Raw genomic sequence first — 24,521 nt, forward strand, 5'->3', positions numbered from 1 at the left:
GCTGGGGCTGGCGCTGGGCGGGCCTGGGCTGAAATTGGGTGGGCCTGGGCCCAGCCAGGCCCACCCATATCTACGCCCTTGCTCTCTCTACACAGGTTGCCAGCAACAATTCTTATGTTGTCTGTGGCCTGCCCCTGAACTTTCCCTCTGCCACATTCCACTCAAATAGAAACAAAGTTGCATGAAAGAGGGATGGGACATGTAAGTTGAACTGGGGAGGAAGGGGAAGAGATGGTGGACCATGGGGCCCTCTTTAGCTGTGGGGCCCAGGGCGACTGCCCTGTTTGCCCCCCTTCCCCCCTTCTCCCCTTTAATGCCAACCCTGCACTAGAAGTCAAAAAGGACATGAATTGAGGTTGCAGGGGGGCGGACTCAGGAATAATGTCAGGAAATACTTTTCTTATGGAGAGGGTGGTAGATACCTGGAATGCCCTTTCACAGGAGGTGGTGGACATGAAAACAGTAACGGAATTAAAAAATTAGTGGGATAAACTGAAAGGAATCCTGCATTGAAAGAATGGAACCAAATAAACTTAGCATTGCTTAGCAGCTCCAGTAATTGGGAAGCAAAGTCAGTGCCAGGCAGACTTCTGTTGTCTGTGCCCTGATTATGGCTGGAGTGGGGCTTCAGTGACCGCTTATGTAGTTAGAGAACAAGGCCAGTGTCGGGCAGACTTCTATAGTCTGTGCCTTGAAAATGGCAAGGTCAAATCAAGATCAAGTTTGCATATGTAGTATTGCATCGTACCTTATAATCTGAGTTTATCTTTTTGGGCAGACTTGATGGACTTTACAAGTCATTATCCGATGTAATCTACTATATTACTATGAAAGACTGAGACCACACCTAACATACCTCAGCTTATAAGGGGAAAGTCCACTGCTTATTTCTAGGATAAGCAGCATAAAATGTATTGTACTCTTTTGGGATCTTGCCAAGTACTTGTAATGTGGATTGGCCACGGTTGGAAACAGGATGCTGAGCTTGATGGACCTTCAGTCTGTCCCAATATGGCAATACTTATGTTCTTACTAGTAAAAAAGGCCCGTTTCTGTTTTAAAGGAAACTGACACTAGCAAGGTTTTCCTGGGAGTATGTATGTTTGAGTGACTGTGCGAGAGAGAGTGAATGTGCGAGTGTGTGTGAGTGTGTGACAGGGAGAGAGTGAGACTAGATGCGAGTGTGTGTGCAAGAATGAGAGTATGTGCCAGGGTCCACCCTCCCTCCCAGTTCCAGGGTCATCAGGGTCCCCCCCCCCCCCCTGCGTCCCAGTTGCAGGGTCCTCCGTGTTTCTCCCCCCTCCCCCTCCCTCCCAGTTGCAGGGTCTGTCTGTCTCCCCCCTCCTTTTGTCCTTGACGTTTTAAGGCACTGTCTATCAACAATTTTAAAACGACAGTGTGCAGCAGGAGCTCCTAGGTTTGCTTGTTTTTGAATGTATGCCAATGAGGGCTGCGTTCCACTCCTGTCTATTAGACATCCTGCAGCATCTCCTAGGTTTGCTTGCTTTGTTGTGAGTGAACGGGGATGACGGATGCGCTGGAGTCGGACCCGCTGGTCTTTCCCTCCCCCCTCTTCCGAGTGGACCCCGACCCCCGGTCTGATCCCTCACCCGCCTCCTCCACATTGGACATTCGGCGCAGCCTCTCGCTTGCCATCTCGCCACCCTCCCTCTTCGTTTTCTCCGACAGTCCGAATCCAGACTTGGAGAGGAGAGGGAGGGCTGCAGCGGTTTTTTGAGGGTGGTTAGTGTGCATGTGTGGTTCGGGAGGTTGGCAACCAGTCTGGTGCGATTCCTAGGCAGGGGAAGGAGTAGGGAAACACACGGAGCTACTCCTCCCCCTGCCTGGGTCGCTGTTTGCTGCTGCCTACTCCTCCCCCTGGCTGTTACTCCTCCCCCTGCCTGGGTCGCTGTTTGCTGCTGACGTCACTTTGATCTGCTCCATGAAGCAGACCACCTCCAGTGGAAGCCATGGTCCCAGGCAGCCTTAGAACATTGGAGGTGAGAATTATTATATAGGAAGTAAAGTTCATTCATGTCATATGCAAAAAAAAAATCTTATTTGGACTCGTTAACCCCAGTGAGTCTTACCATTTTCGGCATTAAAGTTCAGAGAGGGAAATATTGTTGTTTGAGTTCTAAGGAACACTGCAGCTAGTTGAATAAAACTGGATTGTGCCAGGATTGATATCTAAGCTGGTAAATATACAGAAGTTAATGTGCTGTTATTAATGGTTATTTTCACCATCTTAAAAAAAGAAAAAAAATCTCTTGTGTCTTTCTCAGGAAATGATTGAGGGAATCCGAGAAGCCCTGATCTACATGGCACATACACATGATGGTGCCCGAGTTGCCATGCATGGGATATGGGATGGCACGCCTAAGGTAAAGTGTGAAATGACAGCAGACTGCCTTCTACAAACTAAGAACAGACTTGGTGACTTGTGAAAAAATGGACTTGCAGCACTAGAAACCAAAGTTTTCTATTTCCCCAGAGCCCCATACTGCCCTGTTTTGAAAGGACCATGTCCAAGTGTGATAGAGTAAATCAGCTCTCCTGCATATTTAAAGGTGTTCAAAAATATGTTTGCTTGGAGTAGAGAATGGGACGGGGTGGGGACAGAGCCCGCAGTGATGGGGAAAAACTTGTTGCCGTGTCATTCTCTACTTTGAAGGCTGTTAATGAATTGGACAGTTAGGGGTCCTTTTACTAAGGTGTGCTGAAAAATGGCCTGCGCTGGTGTAGATGTGTGTATTGGATGCGCTCAGGTCCATTGCTCAGTGCACCTGCAAAAAATGCCCTTTGTCAGAAATGTATGTGCGGCAAAATAAAAATCAGTGCGTGTCTATTTTGGGCCTGAGACCTTACCGCCACCCATTGACTTAGCGGTAAGGTTTCATGTGTTAACCGGGCGGTAATCGTCAGCATGCGTACATTGCCGATTTTCACCCAGTTAGCACCACATAGTACAAAATAAAAATTATTTTCTGCCACACGTATCTGACTCGTGTAAAAAATGGAATTACTGCCCAGGGCACGCGGTAGCCGGATGGTAGTTCCAAATTGATGTGCGTTGAACTCGCATAGGTGCCTACGCACCTTAGTAAAAGGGCCTCTTATTTATGTTCGAGTGATGCAGACGATGATTCATTTTTTGGAAAAACAAGCAAAGTGCGGCCTACAACTGTCAAAATTTACACAGGGGACACTGTGCATTCCTGCTACCAGCACATCTTCTGAGAAGACTTTTCTATTGCAGGAAGGACTGTGAAAGACAGGAGAGCTAGACTGAATCCTGAGATTGTGAATGACTTATTATTCATCTACAGATTGAAAAATCATAACAGTGTTCATAGGGCATATTTCTCCCCCAGTAGGGCATACAGAATGGGTTGTATTTTGTATTCCTTTAACAGGGTGTATTTAGGTTTCTCGGGGTAGCAGAAGTCAACTGTTATTGAGGTTGAAAGGGTAGAGGGGGTGGGAGGCTTTTTAGTTGCTCGTTGTTATTGTTTTCTATTTGTGACTTATAAACCACAGTTGCACAGAATATTGTTCCTTTCTATACTTTTAAAAAAGATTTAAATATAAAGTCATAATTGTTTGAGGCTTCTGCAGATGAAGACAGAGCCTGTGGGAATGGGGAGGGGACAGGGGAGGGCCTGCAGGAACTTGGAAAGGACAGGGATAGAGCCCGTGGGAACGGGAGACGAACTTTGACCCTGTGTAATTCTCTAGCTTGAAGCTAGTCGATTTAATTGTAAGGTGACATGACAGTACCATTTACCCCATTCAGTGTCTATGAGGTGGAGTCTTTGCCTCTAATTGAAATTTGGGATGAGCAGGGCATGCCCCCACCCTAAGTAGGTCCACAAATATAGGGATGGTGTTTCTGGCCTGCTTGGAATTATGGAGGAAAGAGCTGCTGGGGGACTGGAAAAGGAGAGAGAGAACTACTGGGTAGAGGAAGAGTGAGAGGATTCCACAGGCATGGGAGTGGAGGAGTGGCCTAGTGGTTAGGGTGGTGGACTTTGGTCCTGGGGAACTGAGGAACTGAGTTCGATTCCCACTTCAGGCACAGGCAGCTCCTTGTGACTCTGGGAAGTCACTTAACCCTCCACTGCCCCATGTAAGCTGCATTGAGCCTGCCATGAGTGGGAAAGCGCGGGGTACAAATGTAACAAAAATAAATAAAATAAAAAAATACACACACCGTGCATTTTTGCCCTTCTTCAAGTTTAAAATTGTTTATGTTGGGAATGGAAAGTGTTGATTGTCTTGAAGGAATTTTAGAATCCCAGTCTGTTCAGTGTTTATCTTCAGCAGAGCCACATGCTGGGCAATTATATAAAAGGGCACGAAGAGGGCATCCTTCTGGAGCTTAAAAGAAAGTAGGCACCTATTTACTTTCTTTTATGAAACACTTGTGTAACAGGCAAAAAATGTGCATTCAACTTAGGCTACTTAATGTCAGCCATAGAGTATAAATGCTTGGGCCTAGATTGTTAAGAAAAGCACTTAACAAAAGCTGAGACTCCACCCATGTGTACACCTATCTGGAAAATATGCACATACTGTATTTACAGAATAGTGCTTAGGCAGATTTTGAGCTTTTACATATGTGTATTCCATTATTCTAAACATGTATATGTGTAGCTGGCATGTACATTCTGGCACCCATTTTGTAGAATTACCCTCTTAGTGTCTGCTGTAATAGGAACTGCACCAAGACCAGAAGCATCATTTCACATGTGCTACCTTAGCAACTTTCAGTTGGTAAGTTCCCCATGCTTTCAAGTGAAAAGAATATTGAAATATTCTAAATTCCTTATAGGTCTTCATGCTTTTAGATACAGTGGCAGGGCCTTTTCCCCACCTGATGTTAGCTCCAGAATCTGTTCACAATATTGTTGAAGGGGCTCTATACATCTGGCTAGGAAGCTTTCATCACTGAGAGAATACTGACGAGTTTGTATGTTGGTTATTGTACTGATGTAGTGAGTAGGATAGAGGCCGACGGAAATGAGGCTTTTCGATTTCAGCCAAAACCAAATCTATAGCCAAAATTTGCCATTCAGTTTTGGCTTAAACCAAAACCAGCCAGACACCCCACAAAACAGCACATACTCCCCACTGTCACAAAACAGTGCCTTCGTCCAAGATCCACCTGTCAGCCCCCCCCCCCCCCCCCCCCGGCCTCCCTTAAACCTTGGTGATCTAGTGGCCTGACTGGGGGAAGAGAGCAGGAGTGATTCCCAGTTGCTCCTATCCCTGTTGTCTCCGCTGTCAGAATGGCTGCCAAGACCTTAAACAGCAGCCTAACAAGACTGCTGCTGGTTGTGGTAGCCCTTTTGAGATTGGAGCTAGTATAGGCAGGAACAACTGAAGGTCTCAGCTGCCATTTTGATGGCGGACACAGCAGGGGCAGGAGCAACTGGGGATCGCTCCTCCCCAGTTAGGCCGCTAGACCACCAGTACTCCTAAAATAGGCCTGGGGAGGGCCTAGGGGTGGTGGAACGATGGCAGTGGTTTTGGTTGGAAGGTGATGCAGTGAGCAGCGGTTTTGGTCAGGGTGGGAAGGTTTGGTTTCAGCTGAAAATGCACCAGCGTTTTCAGCCAAAATGGACATAAGAATAGCCATACTTGGTTAGACAGTAGTCTGTCTAGCCCCCAGTATCCTGCTTCTAACAGTGGCCAATCCAGGTCACAAGTACCTGATAGAAACCTAAATAGTAGCAGCATTCCATGCTACCAATCCCAGGGCAAGCAGTGGCTTCCCCCATATTTATCTGAATAACAGACTGTGGACTTTTCCTCCAGGAACTTGTCCAAATCTTTTTTAAACCTAGATATGCTAACCACTGTTACCACATCTTTTGGAAGTGAGTTCCAGAGCTTAACTGTTCTTTGAAAAACAATTTATTCCTATTTGTTTTTAAAAGCATTTCCATGTAATTTCATTGAATGTCCCCTTGAAAGAGTGAAAATCGATTCACTTTTACCAGTTCTACACCACTGAAGGGTTTGAAGACCTCAATCGTATCACCTCTTAGCCGTCTCTTTTCCAAGCGGAAGAGCCCTAACCTCTTTAGTCTTTCTTCATATGAGAGGAGTTCCATCCCTTTATCATTTTGGTCAGTCTTCTTGAACTTTGTCTAAGTCCGCTAAATCTTTTTTGAGATACAGCGATCAGAATTGAACACACTACTCAAGGTGAGGTCGTACCATGGAGCAATACAGAAGCATTACAATGATCTTGGTCTTATTTTCCATCCCTTTTCTAATAATTCCTAGCATTCTGTTTGCTTTTTTGGCTCCCACCACACACTGTGCAGAAGGTTTCAGTGTATTGTCTACAATAGCACCTCAGTAGTTTTCTTGGGTGCTGACTCCTAAGGTGGACCCTTCATCAGGTAACTATGATTCATATTATTCTTTTCAGTGTGTATCACTTTGCATTTTTCCACATGGAAACATGGGTGACTTAGAATTTCAGACTGGTTTTGGCACTGAAGCTGAAACCGAAACCAAATTTTGGTCAGCCTCCAGAGCAGAAAGAATTAAGTCTTACACTTTTCACTACAGACCCCACAAGTGTGACACAGTTTGCCTTCATAACAAGCTACATTATTTTAAGAAACCGAGAGTCAGTAAGGTTTGTTTGTATTTTCTTGCTGGTGGTAACTGTAGTGGCATTTGGTTTGAGCACAGCTCTTCACAGGTACTTGCACTCCATTTTATCTTTCCTAAACTAATATGTGTGGCCTAGTGGTTAGCGTGGTGGACTTTTGTCCTGGGGAACTGGGTTCGATTCCCACTGCAGGCACGGGCAGCTCCTTGTGACTCTGGGCAAGTCACGTAACCCTCCATTGTCCCAGGAACAAATAAGTACCTGTATGTAATATGTAAGCCGCATTGAACCTGCTATGTAATATGTAAGCCGCATTGAACCTGCTATGAGTGGGAAAGCGCGGGGTACAAATGTAACAAAAAAAAAAATGTAATACTTTTTAATATAAAACAAGTATGATGTGTTATTTGGCTGCCAAGAGGTTTTAGGGACCAATGTGCTGATACTACCTTTGTTTCTCCTTCATTAGGACAGAAAAGTCATTGTGAAAACTATGAAGACATTAATTGAAAAAATTGCCACAGTAAGCATAAGTTATTATTACGTGTACTTAAATCTTTTGATCCATTGGGGGTCTGATATTAAACTATGCATTTGGGAGCAATTCTATAATTTTGGCACCTCATTTTAGAAGCCCAGATGTTGTACGTAAATTCTCTGACACCATCTGTGCACCAAGTTTCTATTATAAAATACTAGTGTAAGTCAGCATTGGCACACCTAAGTTTAAGTGCGACTACCTAAGCCATGTCAGTGGCAGGTGTAAATTGCCGCGCCAAGTGATACACATAAGTAATACTGTTTTACAAGTTACAAACATAACTTGGAGATCCATCCTTGTCCTGCCCATGCTCCACCTACATATACCCCCTCCCTTTGCAGTTACTTAACTGGTATTTACATCTAGGTGCCAATTTATAAAATTGCCCACTTGGTGCTTAAGAAGCTGGGGTGGGGGAGGAGAGATGCTGTTGCTGTATGAACAGCAAACTATTGGCCCTTGGGCTTCATCTGCAAAGCCAAGTTTTTTTTCTCTGCTGGATGTGCAACTGGCTACTATGCTGCATGCTTCTCACCTAAGAGGAAATGGTAGCCAGCTTGGAAGAGAATTGCTACCACCAGTGTGGAAGGGAGAAGTATGGCTCCAGGCAAGGAAAGGAGATTGATGTGTGAAAGAGAGGGAATTTGAAATGGGTAGTGCATGTGTGGGACACACTAGGAGTGTGAAATCAAGGAACGTTTTAGTTAAGGCTATATGAGAGAGAGAAGATTGGTGTTCTGTATGTGAGAACAGACAACCCAAGTGTTGCATTTCAGGGAGCAGGCAGCAGCTAAAACTGGAGGGAAAGGAGGAACAGGTTGTGGACATATAAAAGTCCCATTTCTCGAGGTCACGTGACGGCATGTTCGGGAGCGGGTGCTGAACAACACTGCTAAACCCGCCGTCAATATCGTTTTTTTTTTTTTTTTTTTTTCCGACCGACAAGACCTGCATACGTGTTTCCGAGACATTTGCCTGCAGACTCCAGAGCTGTTTGAGAAACTTTCACAAGCACCATGGCTGCGAAGGGACCGTGCAAGGAGAAAGAGAAAGTCAGAGCGCACGAGGACAAAATGGCGGCCCCGGTGAGCCCGACCACATCCACAATTGGCTCGGCATGGGTAGCAGAGGTGGCAGCCAAGGTAACAGGAGCCATGGAGGTACTATTTGATAAGCGACTGAGCCCAATTGAACTTAAGTTAGAACAATTACAAGACCATATGTGGCAGCTCAGTAAGGATTTGGTAGCATACCAGCAGCGTCATGGGATATTAGAGGACCGGGTAACCATAATGGAGGAGGATTATGCCCGTCTGAAAAATAAGGTGGCAGCATATGAAGAGAAAATAGAAGACTAGAGAACAGATCCCGAAGGAACATCCTGAGATTCGTGGGCTTACCAGAAACATTGAGAGAGGGAGACCTGTGGAACTTTCTGGAAACATGGCTGCCACATCAATTAAAGCTGCAACCCTCTCGTGGGCACCTCTGTGTGGAAAGGGCTCACTGCGTGGGACCCCACCAACCATCTCCACCAAGACCAAGAGTAGTGATTTGCCACCTACTTAATTTTGCACTATCAGCTATTTTGCAAGCGCTAAGAAGCGGCCAAGAATTACAGTATAAAAACAAGAAAATATTATCTTTTCAGGATTACTCTGCAGCGGTTGCAGCTCAAAGGCGGCGATTTTCACAAGTGTGTGCAAAACTTTTTGCCTTGAAGATACGCTTTGCCCTGCAATACCCAGCTAAATTGAGGGTGACTTATCAAACAGCAAGCAAAGTTTATCATACAGTGGAGGAAGCACAGGAGTTCCTACGTTCGGTGGATTCAGGGCCTTCCAAGGGAGAAAGTCCAGATCATTGACTTGAGATCCGTTATTATCATTTGCTGGGAGAGATCACATTATAATCCCGGAGGCCTTTAGATTTGGGATGAGCTAACCCATGGACGGACTGGACTTGGGGAGCGCTGGATGGTCAAAGATTGGAGGCTTAGCCTGGTGTATGGCCAATGCTGTGAGATTGCTGCTGAATTAAGTTGTTATAAGAATAAGCCTCTTTTTTTCTTTTTTTTTCTCCGTCACTTTGGTCAATTAAGCTATAAATGCATATACTTAGAGGGATATGCGATGGGTGGTGTCTAATGTGACAGTTCCATAGGAGACCCTTAGGTGGGATGGTTGGGGATGTGGGAGATAGCAGGCAGAGGGGGGGTTGGGAGGGAGTCAATACTTAGGATTAGAATTGGATGGGGAACTTTTTGCGATTCAATGGAAGATTGTTTGGATGGACTTAGATTTGCATGTGAGGCCTGTGGGGGAATGCGATCTTGAGGGGGGATGTGGGCTGGGGCACCCCTCCCCGACCATTAGGTTTATTAATCTGAGATGTTATGGGTCCTAGTGTGAGGTGTACCGCTGAAGGTGGTGACTTGGAATGTGGGAGGCATTAACTCCTATTAAACGTTCAAAAATACTGCAGCATCTTCAGCGTCACCGTATTGATATTGCCTTGTTACAAGAGACTCATCAGCCCTTGAACATACTAAGCTCAAACAATGGTGGGTGGGTGATTGTGTTGCAGCAGCGGCCCAGGGGAAAAAGGTGGGGTAGCAATCCTGTTTAGGAAAGGGGTGGTGGATAAGGTTACGCCTCTCTTTACGGATACTGGGGTTAGGTTCTTACTATGTGAAGTGTTAGTGCGGGGAAAGAAGTTAATCATTGGGAATGTGTTTGCCCCCAACCAACATGATAAACAATTTTATAAGATGGTCACTTCTAAACTCTTAGCATGCCCCCAAAGTGCAGTCTTAGTAGGAGGGGATTTTAATTCAGTAATGGATCTCAGTTGGACAAATCCCACCCCGGAAGGACTGGAGCTCTTCATGACAGCAGAGGTTTACCTAATTTATGCCACCAGTTGGATTTAGTGGATGTCTGGCGAGTATTACATTCTAAGGAGAGGGATTTCACACACTTGTCTCGAACTCACTCTACCCAGGCCCGCATAGATTATATGCTGGTCTCAAGGCAGTTCTTTAACTCAGTGCTCAAGGTAGATATCGGGCCTTATGCTATCTCAGACCACGCGTGGGTTTGGACGTCAAGTGGTCTCAGCCTCCTCTACAGGGCGTTGGGTTTTTTCAGTGGAATTTTACAGAGATCAGGCCTTTCGAGATAGACTTCTCAAGAGTTGGACTACAAAATCCATAATGTAGAGCATGAAGCAGATCCGCTGTTGTACTGGGAGGCAGCGAAGGCGGTGTTACGGGGAGAGATCATTAGTTATACAAGCCACCAAAGGAGGACTCGAGATAGGGAGATCCTCCGCTTGAACAGACAGGTAGGATGGGCCCGCCAACAGTTTGGACAGTCACATTCCTCAGAACAGAAGCAGAGGTTTTGGAACTACAGGTGGCATTTAATGAGCTCATACATCAAAGGGCCATCAAATCCCAGATTTATTATAAATATATGCTATATAAGCACGGGACAAAGGGGGGGGGGGGGGTGCCTCCTCTCGCACCTTATAGCAACTAAAAGGTCACCCTCCAGAGTGTTGTCGCTAAAGTCGAATCATAGTATAACAGTTCAGGCAGATCAGGAAATTAATAAGGAGTTCTACTCCTATTATCGACAGTTATGTGATACCATGGAGGTTGCGGGGCTCCCCAGTGATCTTTATTGGGCTCATTTGCCCTTGCCATTGGTGACTCCAGCAGATACTGAGATGCTTAATAAGCCAATACTAGCAGAGGAGGTTCACTTAGGGATTCAGCAAAGTACCCACTCCGCCGAACGCCTCTGGCGGAAATCTCGGGCCCTTGCTGATTTCTTACACTTTAAGTTCATGCTGACCTCCTTCCAATCTGTTCTTTTACGTGCCAAACAGGATTCTTATATCCAACTGACCAACTCTCTTGGCTCTAATCCTCGACTTCTCTTCACCACATTGAACTCTCTCCTCAAGGTGCCCCTCCCCCAACTCCCCCTTCATTATCTCCTCAGACCCTTGCTGAATTCTTTCACGACAAGGTTCAAAAGATAAACCTTGCTTTCTCTACCTCACCACCTCTCCCTCCACTAGTCCGTTCCCCTCTCTCTCCTTCCCCTCATTCCCTTTCCTCCTTTCCTGAAGTTACTATTGAGGAAACTACACTTCTCCTTTCTTCCTCAAAATGTACCACCTGTTCCTCTGATCCCATTCCCACCCACCTTCTTAATGCCATCTCTCCTGCTCTTATTCCTTTTATCTGTCATATTCTCAACCTCTCACTTTCCACTGCGACTGTCCCTGCTGCCTTTAAACATGCTGTGGTCACACCTCTCCTTAAGAAGCCTTCACTCGACCCTACTTGTCCCTCTAATTACCGACCCATCTCCCTCCTTCCTTTTCTCTCCAAATTACTTGAGCGTGCTGTTCACCGCCGCTGCCTTGATTTTCTCTCCTCACATGCTATTCTTGACCCACTACAATCTGGTTTTCGCCCTCTCCACTCAACCGAAACTGCGCTTACTAAAGTCTCCAATGACCTATTACTGGCTAAATCCAGAGGTCAATATTCCATCCTCATTCTTCTTGATCTTTCCGCTGCTTTTGACACTGTCGATCACAGCATACTTCTCGATACCCTGTCCTCACTTGGATTCCAGGGCTCTGTCCTTTCCTGGTTCTCTTCCTACCTCTCCCTCCGCACTTTTAGTGTTCACTCTGGTGGATCCTCTTCTACTTCTATCCCTCTGCCTGTCGGCGTACCTCAGGGTTCTGTTCTTGGTCCCCTCCTCTTTTCTATCTACACTTCTTCCCTTGGTTCATTAATCTCATCCCATGGCTTTTCCTACCATCTCTATGCTGATGACTCCCAAATCTACCTTTCTACCCCTGATAGACCAAACCAAAGTTTCAGCGTGCTTGTCTGACATTGCTGTCTGGATGTCTCAACGCCACCTGAAATTAAATATGACCAAAACCGAGCTTCTCATTTTCCCCCCCAAACCCACCTCCCCGTTCCCCCCATTTTCTATTTCTGTTGATGGCTCTCTCATTCTCCCTGTCTCCTCAGCTCGAAACCTTGGGGTCATCTTTGACTCTTCTCTCTCCTTCTCTGATCATATCCAGCAGATTGCCAAGACCTGTCATTTCTTTCTTTACAACATCCGTAAAATCCGCCCCTTTCTTTCCGAGCACTCTTCCAAAATCCTCATCCACACCCTTGTCACCTCTCGTTTAGACTACTGCAATCTGCTTCTTGCTGGCCTCCCACTTAGTCACTTCTCCCCTCTCCAGTCGGTTCAAAACTCTGCTGCCCGTCTCATCTTCCGCCAGGGTCGCTTTACTCATACTACCCCTCTCCTCAAGACCCTTCACTGGCTCCCTATCCGTTTTCGCATCCTGTTCAAACTTCTTCTACTAACCTATAAATGTACTCACTCTGCTGCTCCCCAGTATCTCTCCACACTCGTCCTTCCCTACACCCCTTCCCGTGCACTCCGTTCCATGGATAAATCCTTCTTATCTGTTCCCTTCTCCACTACTGCCAACTCCAGACTTCGCGCCTTCTGTCTCGCTGCACCCTATGCCTGGAATAAACTTCCTGAGCCCCTACGTCTTGCCCCATCCTTGGCCACCTTTAAATCTAGACTGAAAGCCCACCTCTTTAACATTGCTTTTGACTCGTAACCACTTGTAACCACTCGCCTCCACCTACCCTCCTCTCTTCCTTCCCGTTCACATTAATTGATTTGATTTGCTTACTTTATTTATTTTTTGTCTATTAGATTGTAAGCTCTTTGAGCAGGGACTGTCTTTCTTCTATGTTTGTGCAGCGCTGCGTATGCCTTGTAGCGCTATAGAAATGCTAAATAGTAGTAGTAGTAGTAGTCAATTGGGGAAGACCCCTGGTATAGATGGGTTTCGGGCGGAATTCTATAAATTACTGGGGGAGGAGATTGTGATCCTCTTAACAGATATGTTCAATGCTTTGGTGGACGCCAGAACCCTACCTGAGCAGTTGAATACTGCGAGAATTATAGTACTACCAAAACCAGGGAAAGACTCTACATTAGTGGAATCATACCTCCCCATATCGCTGTTGAATTATGAGGTCAAGCTTCTTGCTAAAATACTAGGGAACTGAATAGTACGTGTGCTCCCGAAGCTTGTCCACGAATCCCAAGTGGGATTTGTGCGAGGTCGCATGGTGGCAAAAAAGTTTCGAAAAATTTTGGTCTCTTTAGAATATGCACATAGGAAGCACTGGCAATCACTCCTAGTTAGTTTCGATGCAGAAAAAGCATTCGACTGGGTTTATTGGAATTTTTTATTTGCCACACTGGCCAAGTATGGATTTATAGGGAGATCTCTAGCAGCGGTGAAAACCTTATACTCAAATCCGAGGGCGCGAGTCTCTGTTAATGGGGTGGAATCATGCGATTTTAACATTCTAAGAGGCACTAGGCAGGGATGCCCTCTCTTCCCCCTTTTATTTGTCCTAACACTAGATCTGTTGCTGAAAGACATAACGGATAGTCAAGCGGGTGCGCTGGGTGCCGGTGGGCACGCAAAGCTTTAAAGTTGCAGCATTTGCAGATGACATCTTGGTACACTTGACAGAACCGCAGGACTCGTTAACCGCCCTACTGGAAATCTTTAAAGAATATGGGGACTATGCCGGCCATTTAAATTTAGGTAAATCAGAGGCTCTAGCATCTTCAGCTCGATTGGTGACTGAATGGGGGGCGGCCTTCCCCTTGCGATGGGCAAAGAAGTCCTTTAGATACTTGGGCATTCTCCTACCTATGGACGTGACACAATTGCACCAAATAATGTCACTACTTTATTGGAAGATACCAAAAAGATCTTGGAGGGTTGGCAGAACTTGCCCTTATCATTGATGGGTAGAGTGAGCTTGGTCAAGACAGTAGTGTTCCCAAAATGGCTATACTACTTACCTATTTGGCTCTATCAGAGAGATAGTAAAGCTTTAATTACCTGGTTCTGTTGGTCCTCTCGGAAAGCCAGATTATCACTTACCTATCTGGTGGGGGGTTGGAGACAAGGATGAGTAGGCTTACCGGATACCTACCAGCTACTCTCGCTATTACATCACAAGCGGACCCAAATACCTCTGGGGTTACGAGGGAGTGTGTTACTCAACCCATTAAAGGCAATGTGGAGGTTAATAGTGCAGAACCTGGGGAGAGACCCTGATGTTACTGACCAGCTCAAACTGGGGGGCAACCCATCATTTCAACCAGGCATTAGCAACCGAATTTTTAACCAATGGGCAAATCAAGATATAATTAAATTAGAGCATTTGTTAACTACTGAGGGGAGGTTAGTCTCTATTGAAGATCTTTTAAATAAGGTGGGGGAATCCTGAGGGAATAGATTTGCTTTTTGGCAAGTTATCCAGGCTGCCCCAAACATCACTCGGTAGTCAAATGGGGTTGAGGCTCAGGGAGTTTTTTCAATCTCTGAGAGAGGGAGAAATATCAGTCTCCCTACTACATAAAGCCCTTGTTGAGAGGAAATCACCCAAAGATTATAGTGGGTTGAAAATTAAATGGGAGCGAGAGGTGGAGGCTCCTCTGACACATTGGGACATATCAACATCTGTGGCACGTATACCTACCCTCACTACTGATGCACGATTAAGAGAATGTGCTTATCGTATTATTCATAGAGCATATATCTCTTCTATTTATTTTTTTAGGTTTTGCTCACACCTTAGTCAGCTCTTCCATATGGGGGGGGGGGGGGGGGTTGACGGAACCTACCTGCCTGAAATGTGGGAGAGATTCGGGGACGTTATATAATGCTTTGTGGAAATGCCCCGCTGTGCAAGCATTTTGGCGCCGGGTAACACGTTTTATAGAACAAGAGCTGGGAATCAAGGTTTTGGGAAAAGTAGAACAGCTGCTTCTAGATGTGCTGGGAGCCTATGGGAGTCAGAATAAATATAACGTGATGCTCCTCCATAAGCAGACTTTACTTGCCCGGAAATGCATTTTGCAATATTGGACAGTGCAAGATCCCCCAGCATATTGGCACTGGAGGAACCAAGTGCATCTTTTGGTGTCCTTGGAGGCCCGAGAATCTCGGTCATCCCCAAAGAGGCGGAAAAGGTTTTTGTGCTGTAAAACCCAAGGGAGTGGAACAGCGTAGGGGATGAAGTAGTTCTGTGCATGAAAAAGAGCAAGACCTTTTGCTTTGTGCATAATTGTCCTGCTGAAGTGTGATTCTTCTCTCCAGTTCCAGATCTGTGGAAGACTGGGAAAGGGATTCTGTGAAGAAACTGTGTGTTTTAAGCCTGTAAACTGTGTTAGATATTATGTCCTGAATTGTATTTCTCCTATTTGGCCAGCAGGTGGTGTTTCTTTGCTGTAAACCTGTTATAGGGAACTGAATGTTCTTTTTCTTTAACACAAGCAAGAAGCAAGCAGCAGTGTACTTTTAAAACTTGTTGCCTGGAGTTTGAAAAATCACCCAGCAGTACAGGCTGTTCAGCCTTAGCCTGGGAGGAAAGAGAGACAGATGTATTTGCTAAGGCTCGGTGAATTATATGTCCTGACCTTCCTAGGTACTGTATAGACATTATATAGATGTTTAATTAGTATTATAATTGATCCATAATTCCATAAATCTATAGTTACCTGTTATTGTTTGTTGATTGCATATTTGTTTTGTTCATTTTCCAGTGTGGCAATAAACCTGTTTAGTTTGTTGACTCTGCTGTCTGGACTGATAAAAAATCCTGGTGGTTTGTGTGTTGGGTCTGTGAGTGCTTTCTGGGAACTGTGGGACCACTGGGAGTGTGACTCTAGTAACCTAGAAATTGCTGAGGATAATTGGAGAGCGGGAGAGTCACCCAGAGGTAGTTGTGACCCAGTCGGTGGGAGGAGGGTGCTAGTGTAGAACACAAGCGACAGGTGCAGGCGGACCTGAGCTCTGATGAGGATAGACCTTCTAAGTGGCCACGGGGTAACCCCAGGTGGGTGGCTAGGCATTTCGTGACAGATTCCTTCAGGATCTGCCTGTATTTTGCATACTTGATTGTTCCCTCAGTCATAAGCCTTTGTGTCCCTGCTGCTGTCAAGCATCCACACAATGTGATGCTTCCATCCCTATTTAATATATTTTTCATGTGTTGTATGTATGTGTGTACTGCAAATTGGGCCATATTTGTGGTTTACGGCAAATACTACTACTACTACTATTTAGCATTTCTATACATACATAATAAAACATAAAACTTTACAGGTAATGATAAACTAAAGAAAGCCACCAACATCCTGCCTAAAAATACTTATCAAATCATTAGAATGTAGCCCTAAACAAATACACTTTTAACTTTTATGGAAAGTGAAATATGAATCCTTGCTGTATAGGGAAAGAGGCAGCGAGTTCCACAACTGTGAACCACATACTGACAGTATTCATGATAGCACTGTGACCTTAGTACTAGTAGAGGATGGAGCCAAGAGCAAACCTGGCAGACTAAAACATGATCCTTAGAAGGAACATAAGGGCATATCAAGGAGACTGTCATAATATTTATGCACCAGCTTGTAAATCACACACCAGCACTTACTGTGCAGTGAGTGCATAGTATTAAGAACGTGAAATATGTTCATACTAATTTACTTCAGCAGTTATACGGATCCCTATGCTTTACTATAGGGATTATGATAGAGTGATATGCTTTTTTTTGTTTGTTTGTTTAACATCACGTTGTCCTCAACAGACTCCAAAACTTCCCACAGGTTTCTTTCCATACCCTATGTGGCACATATCATACAGATTTTCTTCAGCAGCGGGTCATCTTACTACCGTCCTATACAGGCCATGTTTTTGGAGGGATTTTAATATCATTCAATAGAAAATATTTTCCCCAGGCTTAGCCAGAAACCTCTTTTAAAGTAATTGTAGTTTCCTTAACCCACAGCTACTGACTTTAGAGAGTTGGCCTGATTGAGGCAGTGTCTTCCTGATGACAAACTGTTTCCATTTTACAGTGATGGATTTGACAGTGCCCCCCAAGGGATGTTAAAACATACTGAAGTTTTCTTACAACCTTCTCATTTGTACCTTTTTGAATAACTTTATCTCAATGTTTTCAACATATTCAGAACTTTGCTTCAGATTGACTTCATACAGCAGAAACAGTTTGATTTTTCATCCAGGAGCATTTAGATCAACTCACCTGTGACTGAAGATGGACCCTATTTAACTACTTATGCGCCTCGTTAAGGCTAATTTTGGGGTTGCTGTGACTAAAGGGTGTGAAGACTTATGCATTTGAGACTCTGGATTCTTCTTAGTTATCAAATATATATAGAGTATGTTGTGTAAATCAGTGAATCAACTTCCTATTTTAATGCAGTGTGAATTCTTGTTTTTTAGATAGCAGAATATGAAAAATGTACATGAGTGTAAAGATTTTTTATTTGAGGCACTATAGCTGCCAGTCTTTGGATACAAAATCTTGAGAAGCCCTGCTTTAGATTAAATTCCCTTTTGAGGCTGACTTGATAATATTTGGGGGGGGGGGGGGGGGGGGTTCTGTTGTAGTTTGCACAGAGGATGTTTGTAATTAGTCTTAAAAAAGAAGCAGCTGACGCAAACGCATTTGTAGCATGTCAATGTTATAATACGCTGTGGACAGAGTTATTTCCTGTCTGAGCTGAAGGCCTGAAGGGAGCTCCAGCTGACAGTGTATTAACTGCCAGTCATTGCTACCCAGGTGGGAGAATGGTGTTGAAAGATTCATAGCCAGGGTTCATTTCAGAACACTGGTAAATATGGCCATGATGATACTCAGTGGATGAGTCTGCTGTACCTCTGTACCCAAGATGAAGTATGTTGCATTTCTATAGATCTGATGTTAGATAATAATGACAGATTGTAAAAAATAACATAGGCAGATTTCAGACCAGAATGTGGAGGATCAAGTATAGAATAAAAAGCAGATCTAACTTTTGTATTCAGTATTTAGTTCCCTGACTGCTCTTCTATTTTTTTCACTTTTGACTTGCATGTTTATCCTTTATAGAGTAAAAAAAAAAAAATTAGTATAGTATTTTCTTTTACCTAAGTTTGTTTTCTTATTGCTTTTTCCCACTATTTTGTCTGCTATTGCTCTTCACCTCTTTTTTTCCTCCACCATTGATGTAAGGTTATTAATTCCACATCTCTGTCGCTCAGCTGTTACCCCCTATCATCCATCCTTTCTTTTCCCCATCCTCTCTCATTCTTTGCCTCCCTGTGAACTTTCTTCATCTGTCACTTCTGGTATCCCATTTTCTGTTTTGTCTCTCTCATCACCCCTATTATCTCCTCTCACATTTCTCCTGACCCTATGATAGCCATAGAAATATGTTGGCAAAAATGGACCTACCTGATCCACCCTTCTGTGTTATCACAGTTCTTACTTTATCTAAAATTTCACTCCACTTCTGCTAAAGTCCCTTTGTATCTCTCCCATGTATGTATAAAAGTTTCCACTGTCTTGGCTTTTATTCCCCTTCTAGTTTGTTCTCCCCCACCCTCCACAGTGTTCCCTGTCTGATTAATGTAGTGCAAGGTAGAAGCAGCATCTAAAGCATTGGACCTTTCATCCTATCAGACCAGTCCATACAAATAGATTGTTACTTCCTGCCAGCAGATGGAGACAAATACAATTAATGACTGAATTTTGCTTGCCTATAAGGGCTGGTGCTGCAGGGGAGCTGGTCAGTATTTATCTACAGCAAATGGTGCAGAATTTTGGACTGGTTCTAAGCCTAGGTCCCCAGAAGAGCATAGATCTGGTCTTAGAGGTAGGGGGTGGAAAGTGATTCCCTCTTTGTAAATTGGCTTAGTTGGAGTCTTAAGTTCCTAAGATGGGTTAACTACCGGAGGTGTTTTTGTTGACTTAACTCTCTTAGTGGGTCAGATAGAAGGGGGCCATGTATTTATTTAAATTATTTATTAGGCTTTATTTACTGACTTTTTGAAAAATTAGTATATAGCAAGAAAAGCCGGACATAGGAAATAAAGAATTAGAACAGTAAAAAATATTCAAAAAATAGTGCACATATTGACATACTATGCTACTTACAATATCAACACAGTATGCATGAATACATTTTAATCGACAGCATAGGGTATAAGTAGAGGTGGTGCATATAGACAGATAAGATGTAGTATCAGTAGTTAAATAGAAGTAAAGGTGACTAAGTTAAGGAAAACTTGCACATGAAGTCAGAAAAAATGTATGAAAATGATCTCAGAGCGGAAGTGGATAAGCAAGACCTGCTACAGTATGTGCAACTGTTATGACTATCAATTGGCAACACAGTTGCCTTACGTCTAGGGGAGCAACAAGGTGCTAAAAAGTGTTTAAAAAAATCTGGACTAATTTTTGCAAAGGATTGTTGGGGTCTCCTGGAGTACTGTGATGAGTCTGAACTCACTTGAGGTGGGGTCGGAAGGCTGAACCCTTCTCTCCATTCCTTCATTTATTTATTTCAAATATATATGCAGACAAAAGGAGGCAATGTGCTACATGTTAAGGTTCTAGCATTTGGTTTGATGCAGTAGCCAGTGCACTGTGCCTGATTTGTTAGATGGCAGAGGAAGTGTAGGTAGTTGTGACACTTGAGAGTTATCGTAGCAGTTCATTTGGAATTGCTTTGGTAGAGGTGGAAGCCAACTTATTCCACTTGTTAAAATATCTCCCTGGTGTACAGGAGAACTGTACACTTGTTTTTCACTCAGTCACTTTCTTCATTGAAAACCTTTATTGAGAATTTTATGAGACTAAAGTAGAGAAGTAGACAACAGAAACAGTTCCTGTAGTTTCATATACAGTCAGAAACCATACCTAATTTTACAGAGTCATCTAAAAGGTGCACAACTGCCCCTGCTCAGTAATGATACCTATTCGTTCTGCTGTAGCACTTTTCATATTTATGAATTGGGCATGAATAATTTCACCAAACTGCAGGATGGTTCTTTCCGGTGAGACATTAGAACTTTTCATGGCAACAGTAGAAGCAGATCAAATAGCCTTTGCTGTGGTAATGTCTAAGCATAAGCAGATACATTAGATTTAAAAATAACTATTTTATATTTTATCACGCCAAACTCCTTTAAAACATGATGAAGGACGAAGGGATCTTACAAGCGCAAACTCAGATTTTTGAACCCTTATTTGGATTTGTTGGCCCCCAGGAGTAGAGGTCTGGTTTTAAATGGGCTGTGCTAGTTCATTCTCCAAGAAAGATTTTTTTTTTTTTGATAGCCTGACCTGGTTGGTGGAATTTTAGTTAGGGATGGGTGGGATTTGAGATGTTCCTGTTGTAACGTCCGTTCTACTTTCCTGGAGGCTATAAGAGCTCAGGCCCCTGGGGGGGGCGGGATGGCTGTGGCTTAGTTGTTGGTCATAAGCGTGGGGTGCAGGAGGTGTGGGGGGTTGGAATTGGTACTTGTTATGTTCTGGAATGTTGGATGTTGTGGGGGGGGGGGGTATTGGGAGGGGGGTATGATACACTGACATGGGGACCCTAACTAGGTTGGCTTTCAATTTTTTGGCGGGTGTAGAGGAATTGTTCAAACTTTGATGAAGGCATTTATTACCTTGTGCTCTCTTTTGAAGTATATGGTAACCATGCATATCACCGTTCAGTGCATCGTTTAAGAAGGTGTACTTTGCTGATTCATCAATAAAAAATTGTTTAAACAAATAGGGGGTTAGGACAGGGGGAAAGGGGAAAAACGGAAAATAATTCGATGACGGACTTTATCCTACTGACTTTATTAGACCATCATGAACATACCTAAATCTTTACCACTCTAGCTGCAAGGGAGTCAAGTACAAATCAATTTACAGATCTGGCTTCTCCTATATAAGCACGCAACTATGGAACGCATTACCGAAAGCTATAAAGACAAAGCAGGATCACCTCAACTTCCGGAAATTGAGTTGGCCTCTAGCATATCAACTCATGAACAAGATGTATAGAGGTCTATAATAGATGCAGCAAATAATTTCCCAATAGATAAAATGGACATATGTGAGACAAGAACCTGGGTTATTCCCTTTCTTTCCTATGGACCAGTATACTTGGAGGTCTGCATCTGTCCAGATTCCTCTTGATGTTGTACCTGCGTCTAAATGATTGAAACAGTATTTGAGTGGATGTTCAGCACCTGGCTGGTATGAAGACCCTTTATTTATTTATTTTCTTTTTGTGGTAATTAGCGGTGATTGGGTGTATTTCAGCCCTTTGCATACCTCGCATCTAAGGTTGCTTGCTGCAGGTTTGACTGTCTTTGACTAGCCTCTTCTCTCCTTTTTTTTTTTTTTCCTGGGTTAAATGATATAGGTCTAGTGTCTGCTGGTCACTGATTCAGGCTTGTTTGTTTGAAAGTCTGCATGGAAATTATGCAGGTCTACAAAGCCCAGTGGTACATTACTAATCTAATTAATAATTGTTATGTGCCAGTTGTCAAGCCATTCCACTGTTGCCATCCACTTGAAAAAGAATGCTTCTCTTATCTGACCACAATATTATATAAACTTAAATACATTTTGAAAACCTGAAGAAGTGCTGTAGAAGGAAATAATTTGTTTGACAGTTGTTTTACATGACAGAATATGCTTGGTAATCTTCATTAACGTGGCATTACTGAATGAGATACAATAGACTCATGAGGCAGAATGGAGGATGGATGTAAATATTTAACACATTCTGGTTATTTACTGTTACAGGGTGAATTTTCTCACTTGGTCTTGCTGGCTGCCTTTGACTGTATTGATGACACTAAGCTTGTGAAGCAGCTGATCATATCTGTGAGTAGTTCAGTTTTCTTGTACATTTTACGAACCATATGTTAAAAATGACATTAACCAACCAGTGCATTTTTGAGAAGGCAGTTTTCAGACAGCCACATGAGTGGTTCTAACATGCAGACTTGTGCAGATTTTGAAATGGAAACTACCCACCCCATTCCTCTTTGAAAATTAATAAGTGTACTGAAAGTGTTCTTGTGCTTTGCATTTGCTTTTTATGCAGGGATGAGGGAGCAAAATACTGCACATCTGCAAACTGAATGTCTGTAAGCTGTTGTCACCCTTCCCCTCTCCCTCCTTTATCTTTTCCTCCCGACTCATCACCTACTCGTGGCTCCAGCCAGCCACTTCTACCAGCTAGGTCAGTGCTGTCGGCAAAGATTTGGGGACCACTTCAATTCAGTGGCTACTTATTCTGAGCTGGTAGGGGTGGGGGATTCATATTTATTCAAGCTTTACCACAAATCAGGTGACCATCTATGTGGTGTACAATACTAAAAATAGAAGAGAGAGAGTGTACAAAGGACAGCAGATATCAGATATAAGTGGGTGAAAAGGGGAAATAGAGAGAAGGGGGGGATATGATATAATGAACTACAATTATGTTAGGAAAGAGGCAAAAGAACCAGTATGCTTAGAAGGTGAGGCGAAAGAGGCTATTTTAACCAAAAGACCATCTTTCAAAATATTAGAAAGGAACCTGAATGAAGAAAGCAGGAAGCAGCATAATCACTGGCAAGTTAGATGCAAAAAAAGCATTAAGGAAAGCAAAAAGAAAATTTGAAGAAAAGCTTGCTGTAGAGGCAGAAACTCACAATAAAACTTTTTCAGCTACATGATAAGCAGCTGGAGGATCTGCAGGCCTGAGAGCATTGGGCCAAGGCTTTGCAGCCCAGTGCTCCTGTTCCATGGGAATAACACTTCTTGTGAGGTGGCTCACAAGCAGCGTTATTCCTCTAAGAGGGGATTCAGCAACCTGTGCTACCAGTATCCCACAGGTTGCTGATTCCCTTGGGGCATCATGGTGCAGTAAGGGTGGACCTTAATGAATCCACCCCCTAAGTTGCATTGTATTCTGGATAATTGTCCAACTGTCCAACTCAGTTAATGAGAAATGCATTAATGGAATTATGTTATTTAAATGATCGCTTAATAAAACTTTTCAGCACAGGTAGTTTTCCAAAGGAAGTGGATAGCATAATATTTACCTCTATTCCAAAAAATCCTAATTTAAAGAGAAATGAGATAACAAATGTGCAATGAGTAGACTCTACTTTTGTAATTCTTTATTTCAAAGACTTACTAAAACCAGCTTAAAGCAAATTCAACTAGTTCAAAATACTGCAGCACATTTGGTAGCTAATGGAAAAAGATCTTATCATATTATTCATATTTTGAGAGATCTGCACTGGACCAGGAAAATATTTAAATTGCTTTGCTTGGTCTTTAAGGCTTTCCAGTTTGGGAGAGAATGTTTTCTTGTCTAGCACCCTGTTTATGGAATTTTATTCATAAGGAAATACAGGTGGAGTTGAATATCAAGAAGTTTAAGACCTTACTCAAAAGCTCTTATTTTAGACAGGCTTTTGATTTTATTTGACAGGAGGAATTTAAGGTCTGTTAGCTAGCTGTTAATGGAAGGATTTGCTGATATGTTGGTTGTGAGTGGCTTGAGAGAATATTTTATTTTATTTTTGTTACATTTGTATCCCGCGCTTTCCCACTCATGGCAGGCTCAATGCGGCTTACATGGGGCAATGGAGGGTTAAGTGACTTGCCCAGAGTCACAAGGAGCTGCCTGTGCCGGGAATCAAACTCAGTTCCCCAGGACCAAAGTCCACCACCCTAACCACTAGGCCACTCCTCCACTCCTGTACATATGGCTAGATCTTTCCTGTCTATAAGATTAGCATTCCTTTCTTTTTAATTTTTAACCTTTAATTTTATTTTGTAAACCACCATGACCTATAAAAGCCATACAGTATATTATAATAATTTTTTATTATTTCAAAATTCCATATTTTAAAATAACTCCGCAGTCAGATAAACCAAATTAAGATTCCTTTTATTCTCATCCTTAGTTCCTGAGGCAAAGTGTTCCTGTTCAACTGTTCGTTAAGAAAAGAAGTTAAATTGGTGGCACTGCTTACCATGCAGATGTCATGCTAATCCTGTATAAAACTGGGAGCACTGCATAAACAATTGAAGAGTGGACTGAGGGAAGGCGATTTCTAAAAACATAGGGGGTAACCATAACAAAAAGGTGCTCATCTTATTCACAAAAAGTGTGAATGTGCAAATTTAAAATGTTGGACTCCAAAACATGATCTAAGATTAAAGGCAGAAAAATTAAGAAAGAACAGTATCTTACCTAAGCTATAGATTAAAATAAAACCCACCCACACAAAAAAATTGACAAGAAAAATGCTGGAGTGAAAACCATGTAATCCTGATCCTTGTGTCGGACTGCTGCCTCGGGCTCTGTTGAGACATTGTGTGCATATGCTTTC

At 43.3% G+C, this 24,521-nt stretch overlaps 1 protein-coding gene across 1 annotated transcript in view; it reads left to right on the forward strand.

The window, feature by feature from the left end:
* The window catches only part of PUM3 (pumilio RNA binding family member 3), a 170,737-nt gene that overhangs the window by 110,631 nt on the left and 35,585 nt on the right, over nucleotides 1–24,521 (forward strand). The window contains exons 11-13 of the mRNA XM_030193819.1: nucleotides 2,286–2,384; nucleotides 7,101–7,154; nucleotides 21,931–22,011. Of these exons, the coding sequence (XP_030049679.1) occupies nucleotides 2,286–2,384; nucleotides 7,101–7,154; nucleotides 21,931–22,011 (234 nt within the window). The remainder of the gene's footprint in view (nucleotides 1–2,285; nucleotides 2,385–7,100; nucleotides 7,155–21,930; nucleotides 22,012–24,521) is intronic.

Source organism: Microcaecilia unicolor, chromosome 2, assembly GCF_901765095.1.
Source record: "Microcaecilia unicolor chromosome 2, aMicUni1.1, whole genome shotgun sequence".
NCBI classification, from domain to species: Eukaryota; Metazoa; Chordata; class Amphibia; order Gymnophiona; family Siphonopidae; genus Microcaecilia; species Microcaecilia unicolor.